We start from the raw sequence: 20,816 nt of genomic DNA on the forward strand, positions 1-20,816 counted from the left end.
GTTACTCGAGCCAACTGAGATGGACTTCTCACACCTTGGTAGAATTCCCTGAAGTTGAATTATCCTCCAGTGAGAAGATTTTCAGGAACAGTGATGCTATAAAGATGATGATGATAACAATTCCTATAGGTGTATTTGAACGATAAATAATCAACAATCAACACAAAAGTACTAGCAATATCAGCAGTGGATATGTATTTCAAATACATCTCTATACATGTATATATATAATCAAAACAGCACCTTGATATAAAAGATAATGTAATACTGTTTGGAAATCAAGCCTGAATAGTAGAAAAAGTGATGTGAACTGTCAAATTACAGACTCGTATACAAGAAACCTGATTGTCAATAAAACAATATATCATTGGCAGCAGATGTTAAATCAGAGTATGTAACTTCCACAATTAGATTATCAAGTATAACAACCATGAAGAAGTATATCAATGATCTGCATGGTAATCTTCTGGCTTGATGTAAATGCTCCTTCAGCTAAAACAGTGTAAGATCATCATATTAGGTTCAAAAGCATAATTGGTCGACTAAGGTTTCATACAAGTAGCAGTAAATGGGTTAAACGCGAATAAGGTTTGATTTCTCAAGTCCTATCTTCACAGTTTTACCAAGTTGCAGAATCATTTCCCGTCCTGCTGAAGGAATTTTCACTTTGAATTGCAAGAATGGGTATTGTTTACTTGTCAATGTGATCGCAAGGCCACTGGTTTCAATACAGAAACAGAACACGCCTCCCTGGTAGCTGATCCCAGTCAGAGTCAACCTGGTGACTTGGTCAGGAAGACTTGGATTGAACTCGAGGTGGTCCTGTCTGATCCTGAAACCACCGTATCCAAATATCATTGATTGTAGAAGTCCTCCCATGCCTGTGATGAAGTTGACTCCTCCCTCACCTCCTGTGACTTCACTCCAAACCTGAAAGGGCGATTGTCATTTCAGACCACTTTAGAAGGATTGCAAGATGGGAGGCTCAGGTTTAGCTAGCCTGCTTTATTTGACCGTGGTCATGGGAAAGTAAAAGTAAAGCCTGAGTTTAGACCACCCAACATTCTTACCGCCATATGAAATTCCATGTTGGGATTAGACAAGAAGTCAGTCACATCATTAACTGATAATGGTAAAGACTCACCTGGAATGGTTCTTGAATATGATCCATGTTCCTCTCCATCAACTTGTTAGCCTTTTCATGTTCTCCTAGCTCAAGCCAGCCAATGGCAAACATGGTCCAGGTCATAGCTGGGCCTTTTGGGTCAGTCACCTGGAACATGACACAAACCAAAGATCTTTTCATGTTCATTGAGCTCAAACAGCAATAGGTCATTCAAATTACTTAACCAATTATGGGCCACAATAGACTCACCTCCTTTGTGTCTGGTGAAACTGAGGGGAAAGGAACTGAAAGGAGTGACTAGACCTCGTTACAAACCTTTTGACAAAAGATTCCAGAAAATCTATTAACTATAAGAGGACTTACTCAGCATTATTGAGCCTATTCAACAGTATTACTTGAAGAGAAGAGACTTTCCTTACCTCATCATAAAGAGTCAAGTCATTCCTTCTGACCTGTTGCGACATGTTCATCATGAAAGGGAAACCAATGAGTATCACATCAGCCTGTTTGACAGAAGTTCCTAAATATGAAAGGACCACATCGTAAGACATCAACACAATACAATAAGGGAAATGGCTTGGTTTCACTGGACATGGGTTATAAGCTGAAGACATCACTGTTGAAACTTGAAGATCCAGTGTACATGTAGTACATATGATACATGCCAAGTGAATAATACGGTTGAAAGTTCATTGTACAATGTAACTTAACATACCATTCTGGTATCCTTCATATTCCGGATGATACTGCAACTCGTCATCAAACGGGATCACAAGATTCTCCGCAATCTTAATCCAGTCGGGATCTCCGGTCGCAACCAGCTTCAGGGTTGAACTGATATCGTGATCCGCCTTTAAGGCAAGGGCGGCCACGTAGTTTGTATACACAGAGTTATTGATTGAACGTTTGTATTCGTCTGGTGGCATCACATCTGAAAATGACATGAAATATCTTACAAGAGAAGATTTAGAAGGAAAGAGAGACTAACAAAGATATTGATGAACTTGAAGAAACAATGTAGAAATGTGTCAACTTACTCAGAATGTCATATGTCTTAGTTGTTTCATTCATGCTGACGCGACTCGCCCAGAATTCACTGATGTCATTGACAAGGTTACGACCTCCTTCCAGAATGTAGAAGTCCATGTCTTTGGTCATGTACATATACTGTCTGAAGGCGAAGGATATATCCCCAGATATGTGCAGCTCATTCTTGGCATATACTTCACCCGGGCACACCTCACTTCCTGGAAAATAAACAAGACAAACTACTGTCTTGAACTGAACTGAGACATGTAAGCTTATCTCTTTTAAGTTAGTTCCTTTGTATTTGCCCTTGTGAGCCTAGGGTTGTAGTCACCAATTGTGAGGTAAGGGATCGCCGGATGAAGAATTAACACCAACCTGTGTGAGCGGTCTCCCAAGGAAATTGAGCTCCAATATTTCCATTCAGCTTGGCGTTCTCCTTAGCTGCTGCCAGGGTGCGTAACCTTGTGCGAAGGAGGAGCTTGCCCAAGTCTGGGAACATCATTAGAACACCAGGGTACATCCACGTGTCTTGGTCCCAGAACACATGGCCAAGATAATCCTGAAAAGATACAAAAGGATATTAAGGAGTCTCACATCAATGCGATTACTGGTGGTTCTGTAAGTTTGAAGTAACTGCCACTGTAAGCTAAGGTTCTGGGGTTGCTCGATACATTGTAGCTGGTGAATTCTCTATGTTACAATGTGTGGCAGAGAGCTGAGACAGGTTCAAAGCCAAGCTAGACTCGAGGTAGCGACTTACATCTTCAGTCACACCATGCGCCAGGTCTGAGGGGCTCAACCCAATGAAAGGATCAGATGGATCATACTCCAGCTGGATGCTGCTGAGGATGTAGTACATGGCTCCAGACACGGCCCGGGCCAGGGTGAGGTTACCCTCCAAAGTGATCACACCACGTGTCCACAGTTTATGCCATGCAGCTACGTGTCGCTGTAGTAGGTAATCTGTGGCTGTATAACCAGCAGCTGAAACATAAACAACAAGAAAAATCAGAATGTTTTTCCTGTGAAATGGACTATGACTGACTATTCATCATTTGCTGCATTTTTGATTTTTTGGCCTGCAGGCAAGTGCTACTTGGAAAAGACTCTACGCAATATCAGCAATCAAGCAAATCATATTCATAACTTACCTAATTCATAGTAATTCTTTGCATCATCCTTGTCCTGAGCAAACGATGCATAGAATGTCCACTTGGTCCGCTGGCTTTTTTCAGAAGAAGGGACAACAGGAACATCAAGGTGGGTAGGAATCGGGTCGTAGAAGATATGGATGTCTTGAAGATCTGATGATGGAGTCTCAGAGATATTGGTCTTCCCATGCATGTATCTGAAATAGATTTCATCAAAGTCACAGAGAGGCAGTATGGTTCCTAACTTTGAGGCGTTATAATCTGAGCATCAAAATGGACACAAAGGTACAACACTTGTGACCTATGATAGGTACGACCTTTGGAAACGGAATTTTAAACTCCTTGAGCCTCGTGCAATGTCCCCATCCATTGAGAATATCAGTTTAAAACCCGGTCTAAATCTTTCATCCCCTAAGATTGACCTCAAGTGATGCACTGTACAAGCTTCCCGATTCTCCAGAGTGCCTCTGATGGGCAGATGTTTACACTGTGTTATGAAGCACTTTGAGACAGACCCTAGTCAGTATAAAGCGCTGCATAAAGAAGCAATTACTATCAGTTGCTAACCTGCATCCCGTCACAGTCCCATTACATTCAACTGCATCTGTTATCGTATCAAAGTTGACATCATCACTTGGCTTTCCCCGGTTGTTTTCCATGTTCACCTTCATGGCCATTTGACCTGCCTTGTAAACCCGGACGACATCTATTTCAGTCACCAGGAGACGCTTTAGCTGACGATGTGCGTAGATCTTCTTCTCCAAGACGAAATCATCACCATGGATTGTCTCAAGATACATTCCTAAAAGATCAACCTTCAGTAAGAGAAACTTAACACTACAAGCCGGCAACACTGGTAAATGAACATCCAGGACAGCTGGAGTTTTGCTCAATACTTCAACTCCCACCTAAATCTGTGGGGCAGTTTTAAACTGATGTGCACTCATATAAGTTGTCAATCAGGAGAAATCATCATCTATTAAAGTCTAACCCATGATTAATAAGGTGTACATGAGCTCACCATTCATCATATTCAAGGTGTAGGCTCTTCTCGGCTTATAAGGCTGGTGTGGGTGGAATCCTGTAATGTTACATGACACCATGGAGGGTATCCTTGCCCGATGACTGTCACCATGTCGGCCGTTGTAGAGACCATTCATTAGGACTGTGTCACTGTCTATTACTGTACCGACATGACCATTACCAACACTCGTCATAAAGCGTGGTCTTGGTAACCTGGACAACGAGAACAATAAGTGTGTACACAACAGGACCAAACATGGTCAGATACACATGGTTTCTATGGCAATTCATGGACTGACTTCTCATCATGACACATGTACATGAATTACAGTACATGTATGTACTATCACAAGAACAGGAGAAACCCAGTATCAAAGCCTGTTTGAAGAGAATGTTATTGGTCAGACTCAAAGAAAAACTGACCAGATCCAGAGCATTGATTACAGATTACATGTAAGTATGTTGATATACCGTATATCTTTCATAAAATGACTTACTCGTTACTCATAATGATGAAAGCATCTTGTGGAAGTTTGTCTCGAATATCCGGCAGCGTTGATGCAGGCACTGAATGTTCTTTTTGATCATGGACATGAGAATAGGAAGATAGCGTCAAATTCTCGGATAACTTTTCAATGCCTTCATCTGGGTAAGTTCCATCACCAAATATCCCCCGACTCCACGTAACATTCATTTTTGCTTCATCCATCGTATTCGAGACTGAATGAGAAGCTGTTGTCCCAGTCCTCATCCAAAGTCTTGATGCCCACTTCAGATACCCCTGGAACCTTTCATACACTACTGTGTGAGTTTCACCTTCACCTAATCAAACAGATTTAGATTTCATTCAGGTTGTGTTATTGGAATCGGTGACTTTGTCAAAAGAAGATTGAACAGCATCCCCAGGTTGTGACTGTCTCCTGGTTGTGAATATCAGTATCTTTAGAATAGCCTCATTCCCTTGTGCAAATAATAAGTGGGCCCAATTGTGACCATCTGTTAACAATCCTCTTGCCAACAGGGTAGGGTCTGCGAAATAAACTCCATCCTGCATGTTTTCAAATGAGGGAGTAAGTATGTATCAAGTGATAGGTTCTGATATGTCTGGATGACTCATTGCTTGTCTCACACGGGGACATAACAACAGATCTGACAGGAGAGGCACCTGAAGGGACCCAGTCCTTAGAGATGTTCCCAAGCTAATAAAAAGCAAGGCAGCTGGTGATGGACCAGCATGATGGCCAGACCAATTGGTAAAGCAAGCACCTCCCCTGACAGTCTGAAAACATAATAATCTCACCGTGAACGTTATTCAAATTTCTTGATTCCACAGCAAGGAATTGGCTTCCACCGGTCCAACACAAGAAAATAATCAAACTCAATGCAGCAACCAATAGCAACACAGAGAATAGAACCTTGATGAGCCGCTTATGATGTAACTTTAGGAATGACTGCACACCTACAAAAAAAGGAGAAATAGAAGCCTAGAAAAGTGATTATTCAGGCTGGCTGAGCTTCTACTTGTACTTTCAAGTAGGCCTAGAATTTTTGTTCTGCAGTCTGCAATGCATAGTGCATACGGCATACCTACGCCAAGGCTATATCTCAAATACATGAGCATGTCATGTACATGTATCAATGGGTAGGCCTGGCTTATGTACACTGTGAATGTGTGTACACTCTTGTCACAAATGCACAACATGATTACATTAATACAATACATTACCTACACTTCATGTACAAGTCAGTATGAGTATCTCCATAACTATCACTGTGGCCACGTGCCCCACTCTGGCTCTGCTTTCTGAAGGAATCGGTAACCTTCAAACTGGCGACAACCATGGCCACAACCCTGGGCCAAGCATTTTCATATTGCTTTCTTGATCCTTAGAGTATAAACACGACCCATGTATGTCATTGTCAAAAATAATTTTTTTTGACATTCGAGTGATCCGGCATTTTCTCTTTTTATCACATGACCTAATTGATATAAAATATCGCCTACAGACCAATCACGCTTTACCTCTGCACGGAACAGATCACGAAGCTCGGTTTCAAAAGGAATAACTCCTGGCAAAGACTTTTGGCAGATTTTGCATTGAGTATATTTTCCCCAAGAAGAGATAGGCTAAATGTGATCTGATTGTAATAAATCTGGCCGGGGTCTGGAAAAACTACCCGCGCATGCGCTCTTCAAACTGTAGCTTTCGCCGCGAATCGGAAATATTCGAAGTGATAATGAAGCTGGAAATAAAGTTAAAAACATACCGTTGGCTGTAATTTTTCTTCCTATATTATGGATAAAGTGGAAGAATATAGTCAATTTGTATCTCCAAAAAAGTAAGAATTGTTTTATGGTGATGTTTTCGAGTTGAAATAGTCATATGCAAATTTGTAAACAATGTTATGTGTGTAATGTTATTATGTAAATGCACGCGTATGTACATTATGTGTGTGTCTTTGTACATACTACGTGTTCACAATATTGTGCTTAGTAAAGTTCACTCCTAGTCTTTTGTCCAAACCCAGCTTCGCACTGAGCTACTGTGCAAAGTTCACTCTAGTCAGCTTCGGACTCGGCTGCTAAATTTTAGCCAATGACTTCCCCTCGTCAAAATTTCTCGATGCCGATTCCCTGTGACTAGTGTGAGACACTGAGTGTGAGTGTGTCTGTGGGGTTCGTCTGTGGCTGTGACTGGAGATAGCATGACATCACTGACACTGCCTTGTCACTGGCGCTGCCGCCAGTTGACAGCATGGTCACCTGACACGTGGCTGTGCGAATTGCTGTGTGGGTGAAAACATTTTTGTGTATTTTATTTATGTTCTATTTATTCTCATTGTCTCTCACCAACGTCATAACTCGTACTTCAACTTGTTGTCATAAACCGTTTCATAAAAAGTTGGCTATAGGCCTACATGAGTTTCACGATGCAATCTCAAGTTTCTCTTAGTCTTATTGCCTTTTTTCATCAGTGGCTATTAATTGACGATTTCGAAGAAGTTTGTTTTGACGCTGACCAGTCATGCGTTCACCTTGAACAAAGGATCACCATGTCTCTAGGCATTGTCCTAAGTCGGCTTAGGCCTTCTGACGTGTTCTGAGCAGTCATCCTAAACAGCGTCCACCAGGTTTTAAGTCGGGTATTAAGTCATAGAAATGAAATTAAGTAGCCATAAACGAAATAAGTATACCATGAGGGAGTTTTTGCCTGAAATCACAAGGCTCCTGTTGTATTGGGACGTCCTATCATTTCCTCCAAGTCAAATCCAAAATGGTCATCGACTTGGTGGTGGGTGCTGGTTCAACCACTCGCTGATTTAGCGCAGGAGCTAGGGGAGGAGGGGGGGGGGAATACTCCATGTGCTGACATCAAACTTTAGGAGTACCATAAACTGTAGATTGAAGGTATCAGCTGGTTCCGGTATATGGCCGGGCTGTACTGTATCTCAACTGTTGTGGCCCCTGTACATGTACATGCACAGAAAACAGACTTTACCATTGAGTGTTTTTTCTGTGACTGTCCTCACCCTTTCCAGAAACATTGTCCTCTCCCGGTGTGTGTAGCTGCTCAACAGACATAGATGTGGGTAATCCTGTTTTCACTGCCATCGCTCTGACTAGAAACTACTCAGTTATATAGGCACACGTCACTGTAACTGCTTGACGTTGACTTCATCATGTCCACTCAGTGACTGTATTTCAGTGATATCCAAATTGTGTCCCGGCCCGTTGATTTTAGATCTTAAATTGATGTTCTTTGACCTACTGCGGATAGATCAAGTCATAAGGTCATCATTTTGTTTAGTGTTTTCCATATATTTATTTTGGAAGACGAGTGGTTCAGAAGTTCAGATTTTTGTTTGTTTTACAAATGTCAATCAGGATGTGTCTTCATTGGTCTTGTGTACATGCAGAGCCTTAGTACTATTAGTAAGTTTGGTGTGTCTTATTAAAAGTATGATAAAAAGACCTGGGAAAGATGGGAAAATATCATGGGAATTGTCAAGTCACCTTCAGCTTGAAATTGTTTTGTTCCAAGCTGACTCAAACGATTCTGTAGCTACTGCTAACACAAGATATATTATGACTTGTGCTCTGTGGTAGTTACATTCGAGTACAATACACAATATATACCAATACCATACATTGTCATAAAATCGATATCGATTATTCTTTGAACACTTTAGTTTCCAAAAAACCTGAACCAAGAACTTGCATTTGATAATATATTACGTATGTAACACTCGGCATCTAGTGCCAACCGTGTATCTGTAGCCTGGGGCCAATGCGATTGCGTCGTGTAGCATGTAATTGAAATAATAGCTTTACAAGTATGGAGCCCTCGGGCATTATTGGATTCAATTCAAAGCTGATATTTAGCGCTAACAGAGAGAAAATAGCGTTCATCAATATTAAAATATAACACGTATGTTTATCCGATAGATGATTTGACAGTTAAGAGAAAATCTGGATTATCTCCCATTTCACTTCACATTGTGTGTTGTGATGTTAAGCGTTGTTCAATGACTCTTGATAGCTACTTAACTTGTAACTCAGGAGAGATATTATGACAATGATTATCTAAGACTACCGGTAGTGCTTTTGTGATTGTAAATGTAATAAAATGATTTTCTTCAGCAAAAGTAACAAACCTTTGTTGAGAACAATTGTTGGTTGAGAATGAAAGTGAGCAGAAAGAAGGCATTTGATTGACCAGATCACGTGAAATGTCATGGAACCTTCAAAAGCAATGTTTTCCTCTAAACAAGGTCTTGATTCATTCTTGGTAGAACTGCTGTGGGTTCCTTTCAGTTGCCCTCAAACATGCCCACCTCACTCGCCTTAGTCCTAAGGAATTCCCGTTAGTATATAATTGACACATGCCAGCTTCGGGAGAGACGCACAACTTCAATTATGTTGTAAATTGGACACCATTTATGGTCCATGACAGATTATTTCCATTCACTCCTTTAACTCATCTGTGTGGACACCTCTACTCTATGAGATGGCACATGTTCAGTCCAAGGGTGTCCCTGACCCTGTGGTTTAAAAAAGGTTTTGAAAGTGCTTCAGTAACCCATACATGAACTTTCGTGTTTCTCAGGTTGACATCGAGTGACATGTTGTGTCTTATGCCACCTGGGTAACCGCCAACCCTTCCCAGCACCACACCAGCATTAGTTAGGTTCATCATACAATAACCAGTGACTTGTTTTTGTTTTTCAGAGATCACCCTCATCGCCTGGTACGAGTGACACCTCCACTTTGTCATGTTGTATCTTATGCCACTGGTGGTATAACTGCTCTCTATAAGAAACTTCAGGACCATAGCTACACGTCTGATCAGCATGGTAAACTCCATTTCTTCTTCTTTCATTCTTGTTGATTGCTGTCCTGATTACGAAATGCTCATTTGGATCCAAGTGTCTTAGTGGAAATGTTTCAATCAATGACCATTAATCAATGTTTTTTGGAATCAGTCAGCTGAAAATAATCAAATCAATTGAACTGCATTGTGCTGTAAAGTCACCACACTGATTTCTAACTTTTGTTCATCACAACGAATCCAATACCAATTGCAGTTGTGTAGGGTTACAGTCGGACTTTTGAAAAAAGAAAATTAGACATAATTGAGCTTTGCTGTCAACCCTGATGGATTCAATACAATGTGCCTGTACAGTGGGTGATATGAATAAAGACTTGCAAATGCTTTTATCTAAAACTCCATGTACATTTACACTAGATTTTTCTGTACAAAATTGAAGTAAAAGCATTTGCTAGACTTTATTCATATTAGCCATTGTTTGAAGAGGAAACTGCTAACAAAAATATTGTTGACCATGACACATCATCCTAATTGTAGTACTGGTGTGAAGAGGTGTCTTGAGAGTGATACATGTGTTGGTCTAGTCTCTGCATAGTTATATATAATTGTATTCCCTCAAACTGTTCCCTTTGCTGTTGGGATTATTATGATAATGGCCGAGATTATCGCATAAATTATGATGATGTCATGATCTCACTATTAACAAAGACTCAAATAAGATTGTTTATTTGACAACAGGGGATGAACCTTTTGGGACCATTTTGATATGTGGTTTGTTTTCTAACTTTAGAATCTCAGGTTAAATATTGATATAATGTAAACTTTCATGGTGTTTATCATCAAGGCATGAAATCATTTTGATTCACAATATTTTCAGAACCTGGTGATTTCACGGACGACCAGGGTGCGTTCCTTCCAAGACCTGACATGCCCCTTATTGCCTTCCGTTATCAATATGTGGACACGATCGGGGAAGGACAGTCATGCATGTTCATCAAGGCAAGGGACACATTCCAAGATGATGCGTTGATTGCCATCAAAGTGCTGCACACGACCTACATGCAGCTTGGTGCTCAGGAAATGGATTGTATTCGGCGCATCAATCTCGCTGATCCGTACGGGACATCCTCCACTCTCAGATTACATGTAAGTATTCATCTTCTCTTCTTCACTGTTCAATCTGCACTTTTGGAGTGGTGAAGCTGTTTATTCAGCATTTCAGAGTATTTTGGCAGCTCAGTATGGATTTTCAGTCTCAACATTTTCTCAGCGAGTGCACTTCAAACTTCTCTGTGCATTGTCAGGTGAATAAATGAATGCCTAACTTCCAGCATTCAAATCATTTAAGTGTTAACAACATACTCAGACAATAAATAGTCACAAAAGGTCTTTTGAAATGTGACTAATCCTCTATGAGTGATTGTTAATTTCGTTATAATAATGGCGTGACCACGATCACATTGAGAAGGGATCATGAGCCCTTGTCCTCTGTTCATGGTTGTTTGATGCCACCTAATCCCTCCTACATGATCATGTTACAATACTTAGTAAGGGGTTTCTGCCTTTCAGAATGTGTTTATGTTTGACAATCATTACTGTATGGTATTCGATCTCCTCCATCCACGACCGCTCACTGATTACTTCAAGGAAGTCACTGAGAGAAAGGTGAGTCATTACTTTATCCCTAAAAATATGATTGCTTAGTAAGTTTTGAGACGGAACGGTTCTGACTCCATTGTTGTGTGGTAAACATTACTATACTGTATGATTCGTTTTGTGTTTCACTTTTATTTGAACATGTACAAAATACAACTGAGCTCAGTTAAATGTCTGTATCTTGCGGCGAAAATCGATGCAAAATTGGCACTGTTTGACTTGCTGTGAGTCAGTGCGAGTGTCAAGAACTGATATCAGAAATGATGCTTTATAATTATTCATAATGAATGCTGTGCTGATCAATATCCAAGGCAGGAAAAGAGAGAAGATGACAACTTTTTCATGATCAGTGTTAGCCAAGGGCCCCAAAACAGATGACTGACTTCATCCCCCTGATACATGTGTCTCTTGTGCTGCAGGCCCTACGCTCCATCCGACTGGTCGCCTTCAAGCTCTTACAAGTGCTCGGCTTCCTCAAGAAGCAGAATGTCATCCACGCTGATCTTAAGCCTGAGAATGTTCTGTTGGAGGAAGGTAAGATAGCTTCATGAACATAGGACAAGATAGGGCTACTGTCATAATATAGGACTGATGAATATAGGTAAAATCATTGTTTAGAATTTCAATCACGACAGTCCAGTGGCTTCACTTCCATACCGCAAATGAAAAAGCCAAAGCATATATAGCTCTACCATGACAATGAGATGTAAACAACTTGCATACCATGGAGATGATGTGGTGGTGCTGACACCTAGCTGTTTGATTTCTCACCATAGGTAATCTGATTTATCTTCCTGTGTACTCACTTACAAGGAAGGGTTAAGTCGACATATCTGAACTTAGCTTTGTTCCTTTTCTTTCAGAGGGGGATATGCTGTCGTTGAAGGTTGTGGACTTTGGCAATGCCATCCATTGTGTTCACGATGAAGTCTCTCTTTACTATGATGACTTTGAGCTTCAGACGCTGCTCTACAGAGCTCCAGAGGTGTGTATTCCTGAAGTTGATTGCTTCTCTGTTTCACAAAACCTTCCTGAAGAAAGACCAGATGACTACTTTGAAGTGTTTGCTCCTGTTATGGAGACAAGATTACAGTATAGTTTACTGCAGAGGCATGTGGGCTGCACTGTCTTCACAGATGGTTTGTAGCCCTGTGTTAGTGTGAAGTGATGACAGAGATATTGACTGACTGGAAACCATACTGTTTTGTGGGAACCTTGTTACGTGTGGAAGCCTTTCTTTGTTTACGAAGACTTTGTGAGAGACAATGCCACCAAAACTATACTGTGTGGGAATGGTGTGTTATGAGAGCGTTACCATCTGTAAGTTCTGTGATACTTTTCTCACTGACAGCGTCTTCACTTCAGGTCATGTTTGGTACACAGTTCTCCACAGAGATTGACATGTGGTCCCTTGGTTGTATCCTTGCCGAACTCTACATGAAGCGAGCTATTTTCTTTGGCAGGAACAAGAAAGAAATTCTCCAGCAGGTATGATGAACTTTTATCTGCAGGTTTATGACTGGGTGCAAGGTTGTGACTCAAGTTTGTATCATGTGAGTCATCCGTCACCAGCACTCAGAAAATAGATAGCTCTTTAGATATGGATGACTTCAGTATTTGAAATGGATGTTTGTCCCATAAACAATCTTGTGGATGTTTTCACTCACATGTACGGTTCTACATTTTCAGACTGTCCAAGTGCTTGGTCCATTCCCTTGCAATCTCTTCCAAATGGGCAAGTTCTATACTCAAAACAAACAGTTCACAGGGAGTTCGCCACAAAAGGATGGTAAGTTTGCTATGACACACCTGGCAGGATTTGAAAGTTCAGATGGGGTTGAAATAGGTCCGAGCAACAAACCCTTCTATCTAGTATCCGTTTCAAGGAAAGATATTTCATGTTCTGTTTTCTATTTTGGGGCAGCCTCTTCCTCCCATAGGATCAGCTCATTAGTAACATTTGCTACATGAAAGCTGTGGTGTCTGCAGTTATTTAGGGGTGAGGGCCTCTGATCATTGGCTCATTTTATATTTTGCTAATCTCTTCAGCTACGTATGCCTTGATGACGCGGATGAACGTCACCCATGACTACCACTTTGCAAACTTCATCTCTGGGATGCTCAAGTTTGACACAAGTAAGTTTGGCTGATATCTGTGCCTGTGGAGATATAAGAGTCTGCAATAAAGTCTCCGCATTGATCTAGGCTATAGCTAGTAAAACTGCTGGACAGTTACAGGTCCGGGTTAAAGGGTGATGGAGCAAATCTTTTTGGGCTTGGCAAGTGAAAGATATAATTTCTCATGATATGATTCAAAACTGGTAGCAGTGCTTCTGTGAGGTGCCTAGGGTGATGCCAAGGATGGAAGCAACTTTCAAGCCTGTGCGTTCTCTGATATATGTCATAAAAACCGTTTTGTACTTTTCCAGAGGAAAGAATGACACCAGCCCAAGCAGCCAGACATCCCTTTCTCGCCTCGGTGTGTGGATTCCGCCACCTGACTGAGGACATGACGGATAACTACGACCCCATCACGCTCAATCGAAACACGTATAAATCTTCGCCAGCCATTGCCCACGAAGTCGTCCAAAAACATTTGTCTTCGAAAGCATTACTTAAAGAGGGCACAAAAACTCACCTCATTTCAAGGAAACGAGGTGATGACTCATCTATGAAACAAGTAGCTGAGGTTGTTCCGGTGAAACGGACTTGTAAAGGTGGAAAAAGTCGCTATGAAGCTGTCGCATCTAGCTCAGGATTAGGTTACGATGAATTAGATGGAATTCCTGGCATCACGGTTCAGCGCACATTGACGGATATCATGAATATGATACATGATGAAGAGGATCAAATTGAGGAGAAAATGGAGTTATCGCACTCTGCTGGTCAGAGGGATTCATCGCCATTCAGACACCAGTGGAAAGTGCCTGTGCGTATTCTGGAGAACAAATGTCAGAAAAGCCCAGAAGTGGCGCCGTTTGGTGATAGGTTAATGGTGATGCGTATGCAGAGGCTACAACAACAGTCTAATAAGAGATCTCGGACGAGTCAATCACGGGATACCAAAGGCGATGCTTTCAGTATAGGTGGAAGTTCTGATTGGACAGAAGGGAGTGTTGTCGATTCTACAGCCAGCAGTCGGTTGGGGTTTTCCGACTCTGGTCGTCACACGCGCGATCATCGGGAAAGATTTTCCCATGAAAATAGGAATAATTGCAAACGTCGCCAAAGCTTCAATGACGTGCAGGTGAATACTGGTGCTCCAGAAAGAGACTCTGAGTCACAGGAAGTAATTGAGATTAAAACTGAACCGGTGGATCCAGCAGAAACAAAGGAAAATGTGGTAAAGGACGACGACTATCGCCTGCCGACTTTATTATTGTCCCCGTCTGCCCGACCATTGCGACCTCCGAAGAAAAGCATGTTTAGTGAGTCTCCTAGTCATGCTGGCGAGTCTGATTTAGCACAGTCTCGTGGTAGAAGTTATCAGTTAGATACTCACAAGCAAAGGATACTTTCCAGACAAAATATGTTAGACAGTGATAGGACTAGTTCCAGTTATCATGGTGCTCAAAGTTTGGATACTGGTAAAAGTTCTGGGTGGACTGACAGGAGTGAAAAGGATTTTGATCAAAGAAGGACTTTGAATAAATTTTTTGAAAATGATAAAGGTGCTTTCAAGAGAACTAAAAACAGCTCTCTTGATCGTCAGTGTGAAAATTCCTCCTCGGTTGAAAACAAAGACATCCTAATTCCTAAGAAAGGTGTGCTGGATAAGTTAGTTTCTAATTTGAAGAAGTCGCAGACGGTTGGTCGGAACTCTGATGAATTTCAATTGGAAAGTGGTGGTCTGTCATACTCTTGTCCGTCTCAGGGAAGTCGTCACGGCCGAGGATCGGTACATGACCGGAGAACTGAATCAAGAAAGGATGACAAAAACTTTTCTCATGGCAGGAAAGAAGTAGTTTTACAAACTGCTTCAGGTATAAGGTTTCGTGAAAGTAGTTTAGATCGTGACCAAAGACAGCTTGAATCTCAGGAGAAGCATCGGTCGCGTCATAAATCAGTGACCGAGGTTGACCAGAGGATACTGCCTCCTAGTGACATTCCTTCTGAACGCACGAGCCTTGGACCTGAATTGGCCCAAAGCCCAACAGAAAAGAAAGAGTGGTATGATTTCATTGCTGCTCCTGAAGACAAGAGAAAACATCTGTTCTCAAAGCAGACATCTGACAGGATATCAAAACACTCGCATGACAGATCGCCTCGTTTGAATCTGCTGAGTCCTGTCAATTTTGATAATCGCCATGGTGACATATCATCAAAAGGAAAGAAAAGAACGCGTGAACAAGTGGAAGATGATCCCAATAGTCGCACTAACAAAATCACAAAAACTGCTCGGAGGCAGTTGATGACAGTTTTAGATACGCCTGGGTCTCCACGACGGAAAGAAATTGAAATGCGCTATTCTGATATTCCCGATCATGTCAGAGTACGAGGAAAACAGCAATCATTGTGTATGTCGTCTGGCGAATCGCGAATCAGTTGCTCATCAGTTTCACCTTCGATGAGGAAACACTACGCCAAGACTAAAAAGGAAGCCATCTTTCAGGAGTCAAAATCAGAAGGCGTTGAAAGAGTAGGCAATACTTCGGCTAATCGCAGATCAAATCAACCAACAGTTTCATTATCGCAAACACCTCCAAGATCTTCAAAAAGATCTCGGGATCAGTTTGATAACTGCCAACAATCATCACAGCATAATAGGCAGAGAGTTATTCAAAGTAACCATCGAGGAAGTGTCCCTCAGATATTATCTCCACTGACAGGAGATGGGTATAAGTTCGACTCTGATTCAGAAATAGAGGAAGAGAGTACATATGACAGAAGCTCCCCTGCAAGGACTAGCAAGTTACCTTCTCACAGAGATGGTTCACAAGACTGTAGTCCTGGGAGGTATCAAGATACACATCACGACTCAGATGATAATCATTCAAACGCTGGTTCTAATGTGTCTAAAGCATTTCGAGTTTCACCGAAGCAAGTGACGCGGCCAACATCAAGGTGTGCGTCACCTGTCGAGGAGTGGCATTCACCAAGACACTTCTCTCAACCAGCTACTAAAAAGACTACCCCTGTTTACAGTACTGGCAAAAGACGGCCAGTAACTTCAACTGCAACTGCTGACAGAGCTCAGAATTCAAATCGGCAGTCCAGGGCACACCCTGTACCTGCTGCTAGTAAACATTCTTCAGGGTCTTTCCTTGACAGTCCTGTAACCTCTGATGAAGAAGGCACTTTTAACGGAGGAAAGAAGCCTATGGTTGACACATCCATTCGAGGAAAACCAGTAAAGCCAGGTGCAACTAGTTTAGTGAGTGATACGGTGTTGGGGCCCGAGGATGAGGGAGGACACCGGGTTACACCCAGCTTAAAACAGAGTTGTTTACGTCTTCAACAACAGCAGCGTATTGTCCAAAAAAAACCTCTGCCACAGACATCAAATAAATCTCATGATCCGTCACAAATTCGACATAAAGCACCAGACATTAATCGGAATTACAAGAATCCAGTGTCACGGGATTCGTCTGCAGAGAGTCTAGGACGAACGCCTTTCACAAATGGTGGAGTAGCTCAGAGAAATTCAAAAGGCAAAACTGAAAATCCAAATGACATCAATCACAATTACAGAAAGCCATTTTCACGGGACCCGTCTGCAGAAAGTCAGGGACGCAAGTTGATCGTGAATGCTGGTCAAAGGAACTCAAATAATCGAAAGGAAAGTCCTGTTGCTAGCACAAGTACTGATAGAAACCAGAGTCAGAATAACGGCCGATCGCGACCGACTGTGAGTGGAAACTCCCGGGATAGGCTCCTCTCTGACTCCTCTCCTAGTCCCTCCCCAGGAAGGACGAGAGCAGAGAGTAAGGCTGGTGAGCAGGAGGAGAATGAGGATGCCGTGTCTGCCACCGGAAGACCACAGCGCAAGTGTCGTGCAAAGAAAAAGGTGACATTTGATGCGTCTGATGACAGCATTGGAAGTCTTGAGGATTCGTTTGATCCTAGCTATGATGGAGGGGATAATGAAACTGAAGATGACATCACACCTCCAGCTAAAAAGGTAGGAAGCGTGTATGATTTGTTTTGTACAGTTTAAAGTTATTTTCAGACCTCAAGTCCCTTTTCTTACAAAATTCAAAACAATTTCAATAAACTTGCATTCTGAGCATTATCATCCTAGTCAGTCAGCAGCTGACCTCCAAGTCAGTCAGCAGCTGACCTAGCCTTCAATCTGCCTCTTATCTTTAATGACCATGCACATGTTGAACAGGAGAATCATCTTCATCCATCTTCAAGGCTTCAGCCTTGCCTACTTTGCAGAAACGAGCCACAAGAAAACGTACCCCTGTGAAATCCAAGAATGCTCCGAATGGAATGCTTCGAGACACGAGGGCCAGTGATGTGCCGTACTACTCAAGCCGCGTGAACTACAATGAACAGGAAGAAGAGGAGGAGGAGGACTATAATCCCTATGGTTATGCTGGCAAGCCCAAGGTGAGAACATCCATTCTTGCTTGGGACCTTTCCAAAAACATTTCACTCTATCACGAAACACAGTCAATCATGACAAAATAGTTCCAAATGAAAGTGATTGTCAGTAGCATTCAAAAGAATGTTCAATCCTCATGTCACTTTTGACTCTTAGAATCTTGAAGAAATTTCAGTGTTTGTTGTGTCTTCTTGTACAGTTCTCATTCTTGACATCTGAAGGGTTAACCCTATGGATGAGAATCACTCTCCTGCCACTGATAAAAACAACTGATATACCAGCAAACAAGTTCTGTGGGACAGATGCCATGGTGTACAATACAACTTTATCCAGACCATTTTGAAAGCAGCATGTTTCAGAATTTCAATGAATTCCGATGAAAAAAGATCATGATTTCTCCTCCAGTTACCACTCTGAACTTCCATACTACCCGATGTTGATGGTTTCTTTGCCAATCAGTCGTTGACTTTCTCTTGCAGCGGTGACGAGGCTAGTCTCCATAGCACTTGCAGTATTCAGTGAACCATGTTTGTCATTGAGAAAGTGGTTGCTGTAAGTACGGCTGTGTTGTGTTGTGCTCAAAGTTATCACTCTGCATTTCAGAATCTAATAGAAAGAAATGATTACAGGTCTGGCCAGGGGTCTTTTGAAGCTGATGTGAGTATACCAAACTCAACTATTATTAGATTGAGAAGACATTGAGTATAGTATAGTCAGATAGGCTGGGTTGTGAATTTGTCTTGTGGGGGTTGAAATGCTTAGAAACAAATCATGGTGGGGAAGGGAAATAGCCACCAGTGATTCAAACGATTTTTGAGTTAATAGAGATTGATGATGGTGTTGGGAGCTGGTTGTACATCTCTTCTGGAGACATGTCTGTACCTAGTTGGGATTGGCCTCCTACCTATTCTGTATCTTTACAATAGAGGCAACCCCCTTTTCGATTCCGGCTGGATCCTTGAGAAAGGACTAACTCTTCTTAGTGGCCAACTAACCAAGTTGGGTGATAAATTTCTATTCACAATGCTAATACAAATCATATATCTGTTTTCAGGGCTGTGTCCTCCTTAATTTGTAGACTGACTGTTGGTTGTATGTCAAAGATCTAACTTGAATATTCAAGTCAAATATTCATTGGTGCTGCATGACTGTTTCAAGGAACTTATGTTAATGATCTTGTTCAAGGGAAGTGGTTTTTCGGAAAATGGTAAGATTTTTTGCGAGTGTTAATATGCTCAAAGACTATACTCTAGGATAAGGATTCTACTGTGCTACATTTGTTTAGTCAGGATAAGGACCATGTGAAGATAATGTACATGTAAACACTCAGAACACTCAGAACACTTATGTGGATGCAAGAATAAAAAAACTGCTAGACTGGGAAAAGTTAGGCATTGTTTGTTTGTTTGTACTTCACTGCCTCCCTGATTTCAACCACTTCAGTCCGATATCAACAATGTTTTGTAACCTGTTTTCTCTGTCTTTGCCGATTGGAAAAATACTCAAGTCTCACTTGTAAAGTCGAGATTGGTTCCCTTCTTTCTGTTATGTGTTTCTCACCATTGTTAGTCCTTGTTTGTACCAGTCCTGGTATTTGACCTGTCTGTTATTGAGTCTCGTTTTTTAGACCTGTTCAAGTTTTATTCCAGGTTCAACACCGAGATTTAAGTTTGTCCGATAACTACATGGGGTATGACTTGAATGCATTCTCACTTTAGGGTATGTTTTGGATCTCTATACATGCGACCAAATGAGAACATGTCCTGGAGTCTATCTGAGCTATGCACAATGGCATGTTACCACATTGGACATCATGATCAGTGTGTCTTGCCATATTCACCCTATGTGGCCTTACATGTGCAACAAGCCTAAAACTTTGAAACTGTGCTAACTTCATATGTTACTATTTTTATACATCGATAACAATTGTTTGCAATGTCTTTCTATGTCAACAATGACTCCAGTTGTTCTGGCTGCCTTCATATGAACAACAAGTTCACCTCACCATTTCAGTTGTTGCAACTTCACATTTGTATGCATTTATCTGTTGACTATTGTCTCTCATTTTAATTCACTGTTGTATTCAAATATCTTTTGTACATGCATTCTTTCTCTATTCAAGAAAAAGTGCATGTATTGTAGCCAGCCCTAAAAGACCCCCTCCCCCTGGATGTAACTACGTGTATATTTACCTGTACATTTTTGGGTCGTCTGAAAATCCAGATATCCTGCATTGTTCCTCCACATCCAGTTTGTGTCCATAGACATTTAGTGACAAAATAAAATGAGCGTTCTGTGTTCTGATCAAAAGCTACCTCACCATCACTGAAATGTGTAGAATCAGAAAAAGGAGCATCAGGTATACCTACTCCTTGTGGTATTAACTTCTTTGGCTGAAAGAAAACATGTTGAGACCAGTGGTACATGGAAAATCTGTCCTGTGCTGTAGAATTCTCGATTATCGAGACCAAATATGCAAGTTTTGATATATCTGTATATAATAGACTGTAACTTTACAATTTGGATGAATTCATTTTGCTTTTACATGTACATGTAGATAGAATATTGATTGCTGGTTGTATATTTTGTAGTCGTATAAAGATTTTGTAATCTAATAAAGATTGTATGGAAATTCAAACTTGCATTTGTAGTTTTTAGCTCACATGGGTGAGCTTATATCGTCACGTCTTGTCTGTTGCCCGTCGTCCGTCAACAATAGGGGCATGTTTGCTCACTATTTAGTCTAGAAAGTTGAAACTTGGTGTGAGGCTCCATAAGGGACCAGAGTGGGATGTCGAAACAATCAACCTCTGCCAGCTGCTTATATATTCAGATTGTGAAGGCCTTCCCTCTGCCAGCTGGTTATCTGGTCAGGTTAGGAAGACCTTGACTCAACCTAAAAATTACACCAAGGTTACCACTAATAAACTTTGGGGACGACAGGACAGCCT

General features: G+C 41.4%; 2 protein-coding genes across 6 annotated transcripts; one reads left to right on the forward strand and one right to left on the reverse strand.

Moving 5' to 3' along the window:
* Positions 1-30: 30 nt before the first annotated feature.
* On the reverse strand, positions 31-8,052 carry LOC135484555 (protein-glucosylgalactosylhydroxylysine glucosidase-like). 4 transcript variants are annotated; one of them, XM_064766148.1, is made up of 13 exons: positions 7,861-8,052; positions 5,630-5,788; positions 4,827-5,151; positions 4,328-4,542; positions 3,874-4,108; positions 3,307-3,503; positions 2,916-3,139; positions 2,531-2,714; positions 2,164-2,373; positions 1,842-2,057; positions 1,546-1,646; positions 1,145-1,273; positions 31-930 (listed from the first exon to the last, which is right to left on the reverse strand). In XM_064766148.1, exons 1-13 carry the CDS (start codon positions 7,940-7,942, stop codon positions 574-576), a joined length of 2,634 nt encoding a protein of 877 aa, XP_064622218.1. In that variant the 5' UTR covers positions 7,943-8,052; the 3' UTR covers positions 31-573. The 4 variants fall into 4 exon arrangements, with proteins under 4 accessions (XP_064622218.1, XP_064622219.1, XP_064622217.1 ...); XM_064766149.1 differs by having other exon boundaries at positions 7,830-8,052; XM_064766147.1 differs by lacking the exon at positions 7,861-8,052 and adding an exon at positions 6,060-6,652.
* Positions 6,547-20,454, forward strand: LOC135484554 (uncharacterized). Of its 2 annotated transcripts, none has more exons than XM_064766145.1 (13): positions 6,547-6,669; positions 9,560-9,684; positions 10,537-10,805; positions 11,229-11,324; positions 11,735-11,849; positions 12,179-12,300; positions 12,681-12,803; positions 13,005-13,104; positions 13,365-13,451; positions 13,745-17,436; positions 17,673-17,870; positions 18,469-18,522; positions 18,920-20,454. In XM_064766145.1, exons 1-13 carry the CDS (start codon positions 6,626-6,628, stop codon positions 18,941-18,943), a joined length of 5,049 nt encoding a protein of 1,682 aa, XP_064622215.1. In that variant the 5' UTR covers positions 6,547-6,625; the 3' UTR covers positions 18,944-20,454. The 2 variants fall into 2 exon arrangements, with proteins under 2 accessions (XP_064622215.1, XP_064622216.1); XM_064766146.1 differs by having other exon boundaries at positions 17,697-17,870.
* Positions 20,455-20,816: the final 362 nt, after the last annotated feature.

The sequence above is a fragment of the Lineus longissimus genome, chromosome 3 (genome assembly GCF_910592395.1).
Source record: "Lineus longissimus chromosome 3, tnLinLong1.2, whole genome shotgun sequence".
In the NCBI taxonomy this organism is placed as follows: domain Eukaryota; kingdom Metazoa; phylum Nemertea; class Pilidiophora; order Heteronemertea; family Lineidae; genus Lineus; species Lineus longissimus.